Source organism: Cylas formicarius, unplaced genomic scaffold, assembly GCF_029955315.1.
Source record: "Cylas formicarius isolate icCylForm1 unplaced genomic scaffold, icCylForm1.1 PGA_scaffold_10__41_contigs__length_53128322, whole genome shotgun sequence".
Taxonomy (NCBI): Eukaryota; Metazoa; Arthropoda; class Insecta; order Coleoptera; family Brentidae; genus Cylas; species Cylas formicarius.
The window spans coordinates 42923154-42940714 of NW_026844214.1; the positions used below are offsets into that span (position 1 = coordinate 42923154).

The following is a 17561-nucleotide window of genomic DNA, read 5'->3' on the forward strand; positions in this document are numbered from 1 at the left end:
TTAACTTTGTGGTTAAATCAAATTTAACTTTACGTCCAGCTTTTATTATCTAAAGTATTTAAATATTACTATTATTTTATTTTGTTATTACTTAACTTACATTCCACCGCTTTGCTTCTAAACATTACTGGCAGGTGCGCTTGTTTGGAAATATCCTTTTTTTAACGAAACACTTGTTTGTGGCAAAGTAGCTTTCTACCTTTCTACCACTTTCTACCTCCATTGCCATGTCAGTTATTGGTCGAGGGTCGCTTTGAGGATTGACACTAGTTTTTAGTATTTCTGATAATGTTCTAGTAGAACAGGAAGCTACTGCTTCGTCGACAAGTCTTTTATTTGCCCTTTTAACAGCTGCTGCTCTTGAAGCAGGTGTTAAAATAGATGAAAATATTCTTCTTTTTCTGTATGGCTGTCTAAACTAAACTAAAAATGTGAGGAACTACATGAGGTTTCATTACTTTTATACAATCCATTCATTTAAACTTTACAGAAATATCCATATCCTCCGCAATCTGAAACAAAAAAATATATACATAATCAAATATTTATTAAGTATAAGTAACTAATACTGTTACTAGACAGTTAGTTGCCTATATCTAATTAAAATTAGTATCTACATATAACTATGAATGTAACAGAAGATATATTGTAAAGTAAAGTAAGTTTACCTAACCCTAATTATTAATATTTTGGTTTTATACTTACATTGAAATGATCTTCACAAACGTGAATGTTCGTGTTCTTTGCAGAATAATCCTCTACACCTTTTATGTATGCTTTCAGTCATTTTATTTGTCGCTTCTTATCTTCCGGTACCAGAATTAAAATTTTATCTAAATTTTTCGCAAATTTCGTAAGACATCAATGAGAAATGCTTGAAATGGTTGTTATACTCCTAACGTGTTTTCATATATAAACACACATTTTAGTAAAATAAAAAAATGAGCAAGTTCCTATTCTTTTATTTTGCAGTTTAAATTTTTTTAATGTAACTATTTCTTTGTATATTTGATTCCTATCATGACTCATTTGTTGCAAAATATCTGATTTAGTGTTTTCTAAAACTTTTTTCTTGGAACGTAAGTACAATTTGTTTCCTAAAGTATCTTTATTGGGCATTGAAGATATTGTTTCAGTTGATAAAAGCACTGATGGTTATATATTTTTCTGTTTGCCCAATAAACTTCGAATCGCTTATGGAATTTTCAAAGTTACAAAAGTTTTTTTACGACACCCTGTATATTAGTTTATGGCAAGGCTATTGGCTATGCCTTTCCCTGAACCTATTTTCAACACTTTTCCTGCTATTTTGTATTTCTTTTTAGTTAGAATTGAATTGAATTGAATTACTTCAAAAAGTTTTGGTTTTAATAATACTACAGTTTATTTAGGGTTTCAATAAAACATTCAAAAGATTTATTGTAATAATTTCCTTTACCATCATTTTGTATTTATTGTTTCTTTTAAATTTTTTGTATCATTTTACGATTACCTTCTAAATTTTATTTTCCTCTTTTGATACTATGTGCTATGTTGATACTATGTGCTATGATTCCATCATAGAAAGACTCTGTGTTGGAAATAATGAGTTATCAATTCTCTTGATGTAAATAAAACCAACTTGAAAGAACTTTGAGTTTTGATGAAAAATATGAAATAAAAAGATAACCGTTAGAAATAGGTATGGGAAAAGGCACAGACAGTCGATGTAGCATAAAGTTTTGCATCACACCATGCAATAATACACAGGGCGTCGTATTTCAAAAAACCAACCATGTAAGTGATAAATCATTTCCCAATTTCCGTTTACCTTGCAGTCGATTATTGCCATCCGAAAACGATATATTTTGTAATCAAGTGTATGAAAACGTTATCAAATCTACCATGTAGTTTTCTCAAAAATTGGGTGTTCAGCTTAAAATAAAAAAAGTTAGGTGATGTCAAATACTTATGAGATTCGTTGTATAATGGCAACTTCAAATACAAACAACCAACATGTGTATTTGAAATTGGTCGATTAAATACACTATAGTGGACATATGATACAATTCCACAAGATTTCCTGCTGTTCGTATTTCGAATGAATTGATATAACAAGCATATAGGCAGAAAAAGCCGTTGGAATTTTCTATCCATCATCTTGCTTAAACAAATTTGGTTATGATGGAAAAAGTTAACTAACGGGTAAAATGGATCAGTAACATACTGGAAAACGTCATCTTCATATTCGAAATAAAATTTATGAGTACTTGCAATATGATAATAATCATGTCACTTCCTAGCCACAGGATAACCACGTAGATGTTTTACATGATGAGATTGTAGCTCACACATTAATCTAATAGACAATCCTTAGATGATAGCTAAAAGAAAAATTGGATCCCCAACTTTCGAACGTCTCTACTAATTATTTAAGAAAAGCTATTAGAAACATATGGACGTTTAATAAAATCCATGCTTGGTTGGGTTGAACAAAGGAAGGAATAATTATCACATTTTCTCTACACTTCAGTCCTGGTATCAGTTGCGAAAAGGCCACTTAAACCTGTGTTTATGCCACTCTGTCCCTAGATAAACTCACCGAAAGACCGTCAGCCTTGATTAAAGCTTTATTTGCTTGAAGAGGATGCACATTAAATGCTTCGAAAAATTCACGAAGAATACTCAAAGTGAGAGATAAAGATAATTGTACATGTGGAGAATGTGTGAGAACAACAAATGCTTTCCAAAGAGTAAAGCGATTAATATACAAGTTCTGTATTACAGAGGCACTTGTCGTTTATGGTGCAGAGTTGTGGGGTTTAACAGATACGAAAATGAAAAATTTGTGTATAGCAAAATCTGACACAATTGAAATGGTTCTGACAAATGGTCAAAAAAGGTATGGATCTGAGTCACGGAGAAGAAAACCAGGAAGATCCTGCACTCCCTGGCGTAATAATATAGAAACACCATAATCATTATCTTCAAGATGAAGATGTTCAAGATAGAGAAGTATGGAGACCGGGATGCGGAAGACGTTGTCATATGTAGGAAATCCGCAATTATAGGCATAAAGGTGAACTACCCGACCAAAAAACATCTGGTGCGATCCGCCCTGTATGTACACGCACGCGTCGTGGCTATTTAAAAATGCATTGGGGAAAATTCGTCGGATGGAATTGTCGATGCGGCGGTTGACGTGGCGAAAGCGGAATTATTAAACTCGATTTATAAAATGATTCGCTTGTCACATTCAGACCGACGACGATGAGGCCGGAAGCAGTGACGTTTCGCCATCGGTTGACGCGATGCAAAATTGAAGAGTCGCCCGGATTTGTTTTCCGTGACGTTTCGTTTGTGTCGATCCGTCTCTTTTATATACGGCAACTTAAATAAGTTTAATAATAGCTTCGTAATATGCTTTATGCCGATAGAATTTTACAGAGAAAAGTCTTACGGACAATAACTAATTAAAGGTTTTGAAATGTTGGGAACACCAAAGAAGTTAAATTAGAGATTATCATCAACTTTCGCCTTTGCGAAAGTTTTAGAGGAACCTTAGTACATTTGATAATCGGTTTCAGATTTAAGATCAGTCAACTGGTTTGGGAAATATCGGCGAAAAGTCGAAAATGGGCGACATCGTTTTTCGCCAGTAAATCCAGGAAGGTTCAGTTGACAGCTGCCAAAATGTGACATTATTCCGACACTTTTTCAAGATGAGTGAGCTGGCGTGTATGACATGTCTCAATCTTCGTATATTATCTCACAACCCGCCTTAACTTCCATTTTTCTTATGGTCGAAATACTGGATTTTGCGATTTTTGGAAGCAGCGTAAAATTTCGAGTTTTTCATTAAATGGTCCGATATTTTGGCCTCCTAGATCCCCCGATCTTTCGCCATTGGATTTTTTCCTCGGCGGTCACACAAACAATGGGATGTGTGAATTTTCGGTCCTCCCGAGATTATAAAAACCCTGAGACCAAGAGGTTTGGATACACGGAAATTCACTTAGGTTGTTCAAGTGTGAATTAAATTAACCAAGACTTTGCAAGAAACACACACAAGGTAATTTGCATAAAACATCTTGTTCATGTTCTATTGCAAATTCAATGCGTTTATGCGTTTTTTGCATGTTACTTATTAATGTTAATGTTAAATAATTCATGGCCTAATTATAAAATCATTAAGACCCAACTTAATGAAGTTTTTTGTGCACTTATGATATATCACTAAATTGCGAATTTTAGGCTCTTTATAAAAAATGAAAAATCCAATATGAAGAACAATGAAAGTTAAGGCGAAACAAAAGACGATAGATACCTGTGATCACTCTATCTTACACGTATTAAAAAAGTATGTGTAGAATGTCACATTTTGACAGCTGGCATTTTAACAGCTTTGGGTTGGAACACTTTTCAATACTCTCTTGAGTGCGCCAAAATGTATCACACTTTTATAAACATTCGAATGTAAGTACGTTTAATTTTGTGATTTATTGTAACTGCTCTGCTACATTATATATTTGTCGGATCTTATATTTGCTTGATATATTTGACGCTGCATATGCATAGTGTGACTTGGCCCCGCTAATCTTGTGCTACCTCATAATTCGAGAAATTACAATATGTTTGTGTTGAAGCCTGTTTTCTAAGTAAACATTTACAATTTCAGCAGAATATATTATGCAGCAAATTTGACGAACGCTGCTTTAGTCACGAGTGTTTTATAACCAGTTATTTACTTATTGAAATATGCAGTACATTTAAAAATTAAAATAGATTATTTTAAATAAAAATAAGATCATACGCTATAGAATGTAATCTCGAGAAAAAATAGTCCAGTTTTTACTCTTAAGAGATATCTGCCACAGGTCTCACGGATGGTCCACAGTGCCCAAAGAAAATCGTCTGACTTAGCTCATTACACAACCTAAAAATTACACAAACACAAGGGAATGCATGAGTGTCATACAAAAGTGGTTAATGAGATTGATGGCGAAAATTTTGAATTGAATTGAAGCTATTTAAGAAAACAGGTAGATAAGTGTGAAGTGTCTATGTTTTCTTCTGCAGAAGAAGCTTGACAAATTGAGTGTGTCGCCAAGTGAGGCACAATGAAAATCTATATCGTGAAAAAACTTACGAACATGATTCGAGTCTTGTAAATATGGGACGTGAAATCGAGATCCCCAAATTTATCCACACAACACAGTAGAATAATTGTTCAAGGATACTTCTACAGGCCACTGCAATACTATTTACAAACGTTCTGCGTCCCTCCTTCGTCGGTTGTCTGTGTATTGGTGAAATGTAAAGATATATTGGGAATTATTCATCCGAAACAATGTTCATGCCCATCCTTTAGCTCCCTCCCTCCCCCTCAAATAATTCTTACAGAGTAGAACGCGTAGTTTAGCTCTAAAGAAGTCAACGGGATGATTGGCGAGACGTCAGCGAGTTTGATTTATAATCAACCGACGCAGGGGGAATCTAGAAGGTTTGAAAATAGTTACACAGTGGACTGGTATTAATTTGAAAAATAAAATTATTCAAATCTCTGGTCTAGTGGAACTTCACAGTATAATATAATACTTTTGATCATCAATTGCGAGACTATTCGATATCTGAATCCGACCCCGAGCCAGAACCGACGCCACATTTAAATCCCTTAACCATAATACATGATATTTAAATCAGATCCGTACATCATAAAAGTCCTCGGGCGCAAAATCTATGTCCCGAATAAATACGTTCTTTGCCCCAGAATCGCGACGGAGAGGAGGTTTCTTTAGACTATACGTCGTATCGATATTGGCCGACGTTCAATTCCGAACCCCGGACTAAGGCGGTTCGCGTTGCCCGGACTTTGAAACAATGCCAATTTTAACTGAGTTTAAACAACTAATTACGTCTACATTTGTTGCGGTCCCGGTTGTCCTAATCTCCGGATAAGATTATTGCGAGACTACGGTTTCGCGGGTAACAGCGTTTTCGTTTATTTCCGATTCGATTGATAAATCCGGGGATTTACGCGCAGCCGCCTGAAATCGGCGACATTTGCATTCTCAAGGACGCAGTTGTTCTAGGAAACGTTAATAAAAGTTTTAAATGGACGGTTAGACGTTTATTGGAAACCATATAATACGTAGGATCGTTATGAAAATTTGGTCGTATTTACGAGGGATGTTTTCAAAGTTCCAGAAATTGCCCAATAACTAAATTATGCAAAACAGGCAATATTGGCGCCAAAGAAGTCTGCGCATGTTTTGTGCAACTACCTAGTGCAATATTGTTCAATATGACTTAGGTGTTCGTCTGATTTAGGTGTTACATTTTGTGGAAAGAAGTGTTTTTTTAACACGTTCACGCCGGTTCCGACCTTAATATTTTTTGAGTGCTTATTGCGCAAGTTGTGTAACTCGTGCCATTTTCTCATCCTGACCATAGAATTCTGCCAGTAATTATTGTATAAGTTTGATTAGACTATTTTTTTAATTTTTATTTTAATAAAAAGTAGATAACATGGATATGAAATTAAGTGACTCTGATGAATCTATAAATAGGAGCAGGAGAAAGGCATCAAGATTACAGATACTTTCTTCGTCTTCTGACGAAGATTTTATTATTGAAAACAGTGAATTGAACGAATGTTCCCCGGAGGAAGAAGATGTGGTGTCTATATCAGAGAACGAGGATGGCGATAAAGAGTGGCAGGCAGTAAAAGAAATAACTTCAGTAATAAATGGATATTCGGAAGAAGAGTAATTTTTATATGACACTGACCGTAATAACCCTTTTGCTTTATACAAACTATTCTTCACGGATTGCATACTAGAGATGATAATTGAAAAACAAATAAATATGCTGCACAATGTATAAATAATTCTGCATCTAGCAGTAAAATGCACCAAATGGCCTGGCAGTCTGTTACAAAAGATGAAGTGAATACTTTTATTGGCAATTGCAGATACCTTCAAAAATTCTATTAGACCTGGCAAAAATATCGTTATCGACGAAAGTATGGTTCCACGGAGAGGATGTCTACGCTTTCGTCAATATATGCCAGGCAAGCAACATAAGTACGGCGTAAAATTATACAAATTGTGTTTACACCTGATGGCTATACTTATAATATCGAAATTTACACCGGGAAAAATAACACAATCATTGAAAAATCACATTCTCATGATGTAGTTATGAGATTACTAAATGGCTTATTATTTGAGGACCGCATTTTATTTACTGATAGTTATCATTCGAGTGTTCCTTTGGGTGAAGAACTATTACAGCATAATACATTTATTTGTGGTGCTGTAAAAATGAACAAAAAAAATCTACCACCGCAGGCAAAACAAAAATAAAAATGTTGGATGTAACATTTCCAAAAAAACGTAGCGGTGTAAAATTTTTGAAATGGATTGCTCTCAAAGAATCACCGGTGTAAATTTGTGGAAGGAACAAATGGCAAAGTAAAACCCGATACTGTGATTGATTATAATAATGCAAAAAAAGTTGTTGATTTATCAGATCAACTATGGGGTTAGTACAGTTGTTTAAGAATAACTATTAAATCGCGTTAAAGTAATAATACAATTAATATGCGGAACTTCCTTCGTGAATGCCTGGTATATTCATAAAAGATGGGGATCTAAAGATATGAATATGCTACAATTTAGGGAAGTTATTATTGATCACCTTTTGGCAGATGAACAAATATACTGTCCTATACCGTCAGGTATACATGTTTTTCAACCATATGAGGGATCTGAAAGAGAGCAACGTAAGCGCTGCAAGGAATGCTATAAAAAATTGTCCAAGAAAAAGGGCACTAACAAAACTACAAGAGTTAAGACGTATTGTGGCCAGTGCAACGGCCAGCCAACACTATGCTTGAAATTTTTCAAGAAATTACATACTTTTATATAATGAAGTTATAAATAAAATACTATTTAATTTTTTTACGGAATTGTTGAATAAAACTTATTTATGTGACACGTTATTAACTATAATTTTTATAAAAATAAACATTTTGAATAAATAAACGTTAAATTTTCATTATTTATAATAGCACAATCGAATACGTACCACCGGTGGTACGCCGCCAGAATAAGTAACGAATTAAGGAACGACCCGGGCAAGCTGTAAGAATGAAATATGGCAGGTCCGTACTTTGCTTAGAATTTAATTATTTGGGGTTTTGTTGGGAAAGATACTAAACGATATTTATCTATTTATGTATGTATTTATGTTTAAATAAAAATAAAATTTCAAATTATTTTTATTACCTACTTAAATTTCTTAAAATTATTCACATAATAGATCAATATCATTATCGCTATCATCGCCTGTTCTAATTATGTGCAATATGGATATACGATTGTTCTGCTTTTTCTATATGTTTAATAGAATTTGCCCAACTTTGTGGAGGGATGTTAAAAACTTCGGTTTCTATAAGTTTAAGGACATTGGAATAAACACGAGGAAAAACATTGTTACGACGAATATCAGATTTCAGTTGGTGCCAAACATGTTCAATGGGATTAAATATACAGTGGTAAGGTGAAAGCTTAAAACTGCATGCCCTAGATTTTTTGCATAATTATCAGAGACGTATTTCTTTTATAGGTTCAAGCTTTGTAGAACCTCAATTAATTGCTTTTTGGTTTAATCTATTAGGACAAATGTTTGGAACTAGTTTGTTTTTAAACCAACTTTCAAATAAATCAGCGGTGGTGGCTTCATGGTAATCCAGAGAAGAATCTTTAATATTTTTCGCAGACGGAGAAAGTTCATTTGAAATCCAACCATCTTTTACCTCTTTTTGATGGCGCGTTTGTTTTACACTTATCAGTTGAATCAACCCAACCCTTTTCCGGGGTATCGTGAGTGTCGAACCAGGTTTCATCCAAGTAAATAATTGGCCTTTGTTGTTCTCTGTAAATCCTAATTTTGTCTAGATATTCCAGTCGCCATTTCCGAATTCGAAAAGATTCCATTAAAACTAACTTGCCTTTTGTCAATTTTTTTAAATCTAAAACCTATGTGTTGAACATTTCGATAAGGTAGTTCTGCCACATTTAACACCGCTTTCATCTTCTTCAAGCCTCCTAATGCTTGCTTGCTGGCTCCACGTTCAGTGAGAGTCAAATAAGCATTGTTTATAACTTCCTTAGTCTCAATAGAATAGTGTTTTCTACATTTGGGCAGGAGCATCTTCTCAGATACACTAGACTCGCACATATTTTGCATAATTCGCACACGATTCAACACACGCTGTATTACACACGAAATAAGAATGATTACTAATAAACTTAAACTAAGTAGTATATCAAACCAAAGAATATTAAATACAGGTAGGTATAAAATTATTTTCTATTACGCACCACAATTTTACCTGAATTTAAATTCCGAAACTTTAGGTAATAATCTTGTTGCATTGTATGTTAATGACCACCCTTGGATAACCCGTTCAAAAGCAATTGGTCACTTTCTTATATCTATGAACAGACCATACCACCAACTGCTTAAGAGCCATAGCAACCACTTGAGAGCCAGATGTTTTCTTAAAACCGCATTTCTCGCCCCTTGCTCTGTGAAAATATCGATGAGTAGAAGGATGTCATTTATAATAAACAATAGATTTGGGGTACAGTAATATTTTAAGAAATATCTTTGCGACATTTCTCGGTTAACCGTGCATTCGAGTGTTGTGGGCCATCGTTTGCATTACGTCAAATTGCGAAGACTTAAAGGTGAATGGTCTCACAAGTTATGATGGTTTCGTTTTATTGGCCAAAATACCAAAGTATCAAATGATTTATTGAACTGTTTAATGTTTCAATTATACAATTTTCTCTCTTTGAACTATTTTAAACGTTGTTACTTTGTCGATGAAAGTCCCTTCAGTGCTGGTGTGGTTATTTGCGACAGGATACTTCGTGTGTCTCTGCCCTTAGTATCTGCACGATCGGATTAATCAGCACTAGTAAAATAGGTATGATGCGTATTCTGCCCGGAGTACCAACCTAAACTCAGTTCCAGATTTTATACCATGGGAAGATATATCTCTTATCTGTGTTTTCAGCTAATTAAGAGATTAAGTAATATTAAGTTTGTTTTTTATTATTTATAATAATCTTTGATACCCAGGTTACTTTTTTAATTTCAGGTGCGAACAGTGTCACTTCGCTGACGGACTGATCACCTTTCGTTTTGACCAAAATGCTTAATAATTATTCATTAAAAATAAATAGATATGTGTATTATACATTATAAAATTAAAATTGTATTCTTATGGTTACCCCCTAAGTCGCACCCAGTTACGTCCGTTGGAAAATTAATGCTTGCTGCATTTTTGGATAGCGAAGGGATTGTTTTCACGGATTATCTGACCAGAAGTACTACAATACCCGCAGAATATTATTCGAATTTATTATCACGACCACTGCGATGTTCCCCTATAAGGTACGCTCCGGAAGAAGATTAGGAAGTGCTTACCAACTTTGTAGTTGTTCTCGCTCCAAAAACTCACGGGCGCCTGTTAAAGATATTCGAAAGTCGAACAACGTCGAAGAATTCGACCGGGCGGCACATAAATCATCTAATGGAGAGATATTTTCGATAGGGGGGTGTCGCGTCAAACGCTGCCGGGGCTTTAATACGCTCACGTCCTCGTCCCGAGATCTTTCATCGAACTAAAATACCGACGGAATGCGCGAATAAAAATGGTCGCTTTTTCGAATGTCGCAAATGTTTATCGCCCGTCCGGGGTAACAATAAGTGCAGAAAAATGCACGACGAACGCCACTTTCACCCAATGCTACAAATTACGCCAAATCTCAACTCTCATAAGTCAAGAATTATACCGTGTAAATGTAAATTTCCTTTCCAAATATACACCATACTCGAGTCTTTTTAGAAAAAATAAAAGTTTCGAATTTTGAACAAATAGGTTTCGAAACGGGAAACAAATGCATACTGGTAGCTTTCAAATTGTAGTTTTGATTGCGAAGATCCCAGATTTTCGTTAAATATTTCAAATAAATTCAAATAAAATTCCCAAAAATTAATGGTAGTATGAAAAGCATAGTATGCAACACGTTTAGTAAACTTCACTCCTTCACACTCCTTTATTAAGCCCTCGCTCCACTGTGATGCGCTGTTGCCAAATCGAACTCATGGCTAAAACGACTGCAAAAGATTATTATTATTATTATTAAAAGATTATTTTTTCTCAGGATGATTGTTCGTGGTACAAATTGATTTCTCTCCCTGCATGGTTCCACGCTTTAATAAAACAAACTACCTCATTCCATTTATTTGAAAGACCAAAAACTCAGCCGAGATCCCAATTTAATAACTATTAGTACCACATTCAAAGCCTATTTGCTTAAATCGCAACAACTGTATGCTAAAACGTATGCTACATTTAAAGGTAAGTTTTAAGTTAAAAATTAATGAAATAAATATTAATTTGAAAAATTGCTATATATACCTACCTGGATTATACTTATAGCATTAAATTGCATGTAAAAAGGAGCTTTGGAAATATTGAAACACAAAACTTTCCATAGCGAAAATGCACATTTTCGAATAAAATCCTATAACTCTGAAAAGATGCAGGTTTGACCATTGTGTTCTATGAAAATTGAACTCCAGACAGCAACATCACTTTTCGTCTATTTAGAAACGCCGAAATGAAAAATCTTTTTTTTTTCAAAATACTAATAGATACAATATATTTTAGGCCACTCTGTATATGCCGTCCTGTAAACATTCCGGCTTGTCGAGTCTTTTTTAGATATGTCTTCAGTTAGAAGAGATCAATTTTCCGTTCGATTCCGATGTCCATTTAAAGTCTCTAAGCTGAAACGTTTGCGGGGGTTAAAAAAATCGCCCGCCTCCTGACGTCACCGCCGCCGCTCCCGAATGATTTATGTTTTTCGCGTTTCTCTATTAAATTTCAATACCGCATATATGGAAATACGAAAAATCTTTTCGGGGCGACCTTTTCCGAAAAGAGAAGGGGGGACGCGGACGTTTCGCCCCCTCAACTCCCCCATCCGACGATTTAGCTCGGGCGTCGGCACCGACGACTCGATTAAGCATAATGCTTTAGATAAATTGACGTTTAATGGTGCAAGCTGGGGCGGCGGCGGCGGCGGCGGCCGCCCCTCCAGCCTTTCCTTTCACCTTTAATACGGGAATATTTCGTATAATCAGAGAGCGCTCTCGAGAAATTGTTTTATCGCGCGGAGGTACCCCTACCCCAGTCCCGCTCTCCCGTTCTCTCCGTAGCCTCCACCACGATTTACGCGCCAACGCCTCTAAGTAGAGCTCTCGTGATTATAGAGTCCGGAGTCAAAGTTCCAGGTGTATGAGAAGGGGGACACTCTTAATATAACCATTGTCGATCTAACTGTTCGTGAAGAATTAATAGTCGCTAAAGTAGAGTAGAACTTTTAAATAAAGCAATGTGGCTTGCTATCTCGCATTTAACGAGAATGAAGTCTAAGGTAAATAGCAATAATATCGCTTAATATATACAGACTGATCTAAATTAAGTGTTCATCATTGGTAACTTTGTTATGAGTAGATTCAAAATCGGTTGACTTAGCAGACTAGTAGCATTTTTTCCAACTGATTACGATGGTGAAAAAGCGTAAGAAACATGGAAATAACAAAATTTAAAAAAAAATAAAAACCTAAAGTACGAGGTTTTCAAAATAACACCTCTTACTTTCATAAAATTTTGAGCATGTCTTTCTATTTAGCGAATTACCTTTAGTATTGTCCTACCATTTGCCTGGTTTATTTTTTCTCTTATGCAGCATTTAAAACGTCAACATCTTTATTCGTTAATTCCGTCCTTTAAATAGTAGAAATCAAGTGAAGTTATATCTGGTGACCTAGGAGGGCAAAGAATAGGTCCATTTGTAACAATCCATTTATTGTTGAAAATGGTTGTCAGAAATTGATATGTGCCTCGGAAGTTATGAGCTGGTGCCCCACTTATGAGGGCAAGCTCATCTAGAAAACTGTATAGAATTTCAGTAATAATTGCAGTATACCGTTCACCGGTCAGCGTGCCATCGTATAAATTTGCACCGATAATGCGAGAACCAATTATACCGCACCAAACGTTAAATCTGAAACGAACTTGGATGTACTACCAATAAATTTTGTCTTGACAAATAGTTCCAGAATTTGAGAAATGTGGTTCGTCAGTCCACAAAATAAACCGAAAATTTTGGCGGCAAAGCATACCAATGACAAAAAAGTCCTCTCTCTGCATCCCTTGCGAAGAGCACCTGTGTGTTTGTTTTTTTTTTTTAATTTTTGAGGATAGGTTAAAGTGTTTGACTATGTCTCGAATAGAATTGTCACGTTATGCTTCAGAATATCCAAGAACACCAATTTCCACTTCTTAACTTAAAATAAAAATTTTTCGTCTCTATTTTGCAAAAACGGTTTCATTATTTCTAAATATTCGATAAAGACGAGGAAAAAAAATTTCATGTGGTACAAGGCGCAGTGAATATAGGTTTATGTATCGTTGTGTTGCCCTTACAGATGATTTACTGCAAGTCAAATAGCATTCTAATATGTCGCACTTTTCTTCATGAGCAAAAACCATTAAACCAGCAAAATTAATTTAAATAATTGATAACAATTGATATAACAAAACTAATAACATTAGTTTTCTATTTGGCGGGGCTGTCATTATTTTCCACATTCTGCTTTGAACAATTTTTTTCTGCGCCTTTATCGAATATTATATAATAATTATATTATTATAATCGAATAATATATTATAATGAAACGGTTTTTGCTAAAAGGAGACGAAAAAATTGTATTATAAGTAAAGACGTGGACATTAGTGTTATTATTGTTGTTTTTTAGGCTCAAATAAAACAATGAAAGGAAAATAGAGCTTTATTTCGCAATCACCCATAGGCATCTAGTCTAAAAGAGTTAGAGTAAAAAATATATAGGGTCTTCTATTTAAAAACGGTATATTTTACTCATTTCTCCTTAACCCTACACTCAATTGTTTTTCTATTTTTACCACCCTAATCAGTGGAAAAATTGCTACTAGTTTGCTAATTTAACCGACTTTGTATCTCTACTCATAACAAAGTTATCAATGATGAACACTTAGTTTAGATCAGCCAAGTATTTCTGTGAAAAGGATGAATCTCAACAAAAAATCAATATTTATAACAAAAAAGGTGTGTATGAAATTTTAATTATACCGTTCATAGTAATGTTTTTTGCTTTGTCGATACTAGTTGTTCTTTTGTTTAATATTATTAATTTTAACTAACTAACCCTAATCAACTCCATATTTCTATATTGATCGGTATTTTCAAAATTTTCATTTAAATTTCCCATGTTTATGCTGTAAAAGCGAGCATTGTATTTTTTACCGTGTTGTTCTCCATTACGTAAAAAGAAAGCAGATGGTTCCCCATTTTTTAGAAATTTCCCAGAGGAGCCGCTCAGTTTCACGTCTTCCTTGAGTAAAAGTTTCGCAGCAACTGTTTTTCATAAAAAACAATATATTTCATTATATTCCCATACATTTACGCAAAAACCAGATTAAAGAAAACTGCACAATTTACGAAGGCAAATAAAAGATTAAAAAAACGGGAGCGTATCTAAATTAACTACTCCACAAAGAAAAAAATTTTGTGAGGCAATATAACAAACATTGATAGAAAAATGACATTAAAAACAAAAAGAAAAACATTAGAAATATAAACTAGTCGTTATAATTTAATTGCCTAATCCGACAACGTTGCAATTCGAAATTCCAAGCCGACGTTGCCGTTTCGCAACTTCTCACTTTAAAATATACTTTATGTTAAGATGGCCGCGCTGCCACTTCCGAAGCGAATTTTCCAGTTAATAACGGGAATTAAATTTGAAACGACCCATCGTGTCGTTTGCCCGGAGTTAATAAGCCCTTCCGATAACGACATGGTAATAGATAGGCGGCACCGGACTAATCCGGGTACGGGACCTGTTTCCATATTATTTTCGATAGGTCCTTTGTCTGGTAATTTCTCGTTTATTTTAAATTGTCCCCCATGTTAAGCCCGATAATTTCCTCGGTGGGTGCGGATAAGGGATTGAAACATTAACTGTTTAGTTTGCTAGTTACTTTTTTCTTCTTATAAAGCAGATATTTTCCTACAGGAAAAATATCTAACAAAAAATTAAAAAAAAAAAAAGAATTGATAATGAAGCATTAAATAAACAGAGTGCGTCACGTAAGAACAATTTTTTAAAATGGTGTCTCACGCAACTAATAAAACACCTTCAGAAGTGTTGCAAAATTATTGTGAGAATAGTAATAGTACCCGTAATGATGTACAAAATTTAATAATTTTGTGTATATGTTGAAAAAATTGAAATATTTCTGAAAGCACATTTACTTCTGAAAGTAAATTTTTATGTTTGCAAAATATCAAAAGGGGATTACGTCCAACAAGTTTCGAAAAACACGAGTGCGCAAAGACTCAGTCTCAAACGTGACCAATTCTCGTTCTCTTCACAAATTCATTTATTAATGAATAAAAAATAAAATAATGAATAAAAAATAAATTTTTAATTATTTAATTATAATTATTTAAATCAAATTAAATATTTACGGTTTTTATATTTTATAAAAGTATGTTTGTTATACCTATTTTAAGAGTTATCCGAAGTAGCGTCTCAAAAAAATTAGATAGCGGAAATGATACCATGATTTTAATTGGACACCGCGTAACATTATTAATTTTTTGAGCCATATCAAAACCACGAATTTCCTGCAGGATATATTTTATAGATTAAATAACATTATTTTTTCAAGAAGAAAATCAAGAAAAATGTTGACAAACTGTACGATAACGCCCTGTTAATTTTTTTTACTCCGGAAATATTTTGATCGCACTAAATTGCTTTGGTAACTGACTATGACGTACTTTAAAGCTATCGCACACTGAAAAACGTTTTTTATTATACGTATACAATGATAAACTTTAAAAGTTATTACATTACTATTTGGATTGCACCTAGTTCTACAATTATCAAAAGCGTATCAAAATGGTAGGTAAAGGCAAAAATTACGAAAATCCTGTTGTTTTTACATTAATTATTATTTTAGTATTATTATCTAGAGCTGTTATTTAAATCTTAATTTCTCAAAAAAAAAAAGAATATGATTCTAAAACGTCACATTAAATAGCTTTAGTAACTTGCCATCACACTTTTTAGTTATTAAGATAATGATAACAAATCAAATTCCAAAACGCTTCCATATAAAGTAACACACAAAATATTTTTTATTAAAAAAATTAAATTAAAAATAATTTAAAATTGTATATATTAACAGTTATTACATTGTTATAAAAGTAAATTTTACCTAGTCCTACAATCATATGAAAGGGTATATCAAAACAAATTTAAGATACCAGAAATTGTTCGCATTAATTGATAATTTTTTTATTCGCCATGTACATTGACTGCATAATATATTTTATTTAAAAAAAAAACACACGACTGGGTAATGTTCTGAAGATGTCTCATATTAAAAAAATATATAATATCACGTTTCAATAAAGTCTTCTTTATTAAGTCCTCAAAATCTTCAGCTTCAACGTGAAATACCCTGTATATCGCGAACCCCCCACTCCACCTCTAACCGCAAAGAAAAGACTGCGAAAACTTACCCAAAGAAAAAAACAGCGACAGGAAGCAAATCCGTGCGGCTGCTACTCCGGCCATAACCGATAATCAACCTGAAAAGTCTCCGACAACACTAAAACGATAATTCCGCGACATTTTCCGATCTCGAATTTCGCAACAGTTTTCAGTCAAATAAAGTTTCGTTCGCGCGGTCACGCTACCCGCTCATTTTCTTGGTCTTCTTCACCAATCACCAGTACGTCGTCATTGTCGTCGCGTTCTCCAAAAATCACCTCCGGGAAATCGGGGAAAAACTCTCGCGCGTGTGGGAAAAGAAAAACCACCAGCCTGGTTGCCTGAACGAGAAGAGTGGACCGATTGGCGTCGAGACGCCCCGGATCTCTGCGTTCGAGCGGCGCCTGCGTCCGTCTCCTCTCGCAGCGTTCTATTATGATTATACGGTTATTGCTGATAACACACAGATTCAATATTGATGAAAGATGTCACCTGGAACGTGTTTTTCTGCCATCCCCATCATCCCCTTCCCCCAGCGCGGACGACCGTGGCCATCTCCGCGTATTGATTCGAATGGCCAGGCGATATGACGACCGCCTTTTTTTTCGGGGGGACCGGGGGTCGGTGTTGTGGCCACGAGGGTGCCGCGATTTTTTGTTTGCGATTTGGAGATTGGAGGGCGCGTGGTGGATAACAAGGACATTCTTGGAGTCACCGCCGCTTTCTTACTTTTAATCTCGCACTGTGTTGATTTAAAGTAAGAGTGACAATTTTAGTCAGTAGAGATGAAAAGACTTCCTATAGGGGCATTATATATAGATACTGACCTACTTTTCAAGTGTACCCAAAGAGCACAAGGACGTCTATAAAACATTCTCGGGATATCT

The 17561-nt window shown here is 34.7% G+C and overlaps 1 protein-coding gene across 1 annotated transcript in view; it reads right to left on the reverse strand.

Moving 5' to 3' along the window:
- LOC132698129 (zwei Ig domain protein zig-8-like) overlaps positions 1-17040 on the reverse strand; it is a 462523-nt gene extending 445483 nt beyond the window's left edge. The window contains exon 1 of the mRNA XM_060664030.1: positions 16704-17040. Coding sequence (XP_060520013.1) covers positions 16704-16758 — 55 coding nt within the window. The 5' untranslated portion in view covers positions 16759-17040. The remainder of the gene's footprint in view (positions 1-16703) is intronic.
- Positions 17041-17561: the final 521 nt, after the last annotated feature.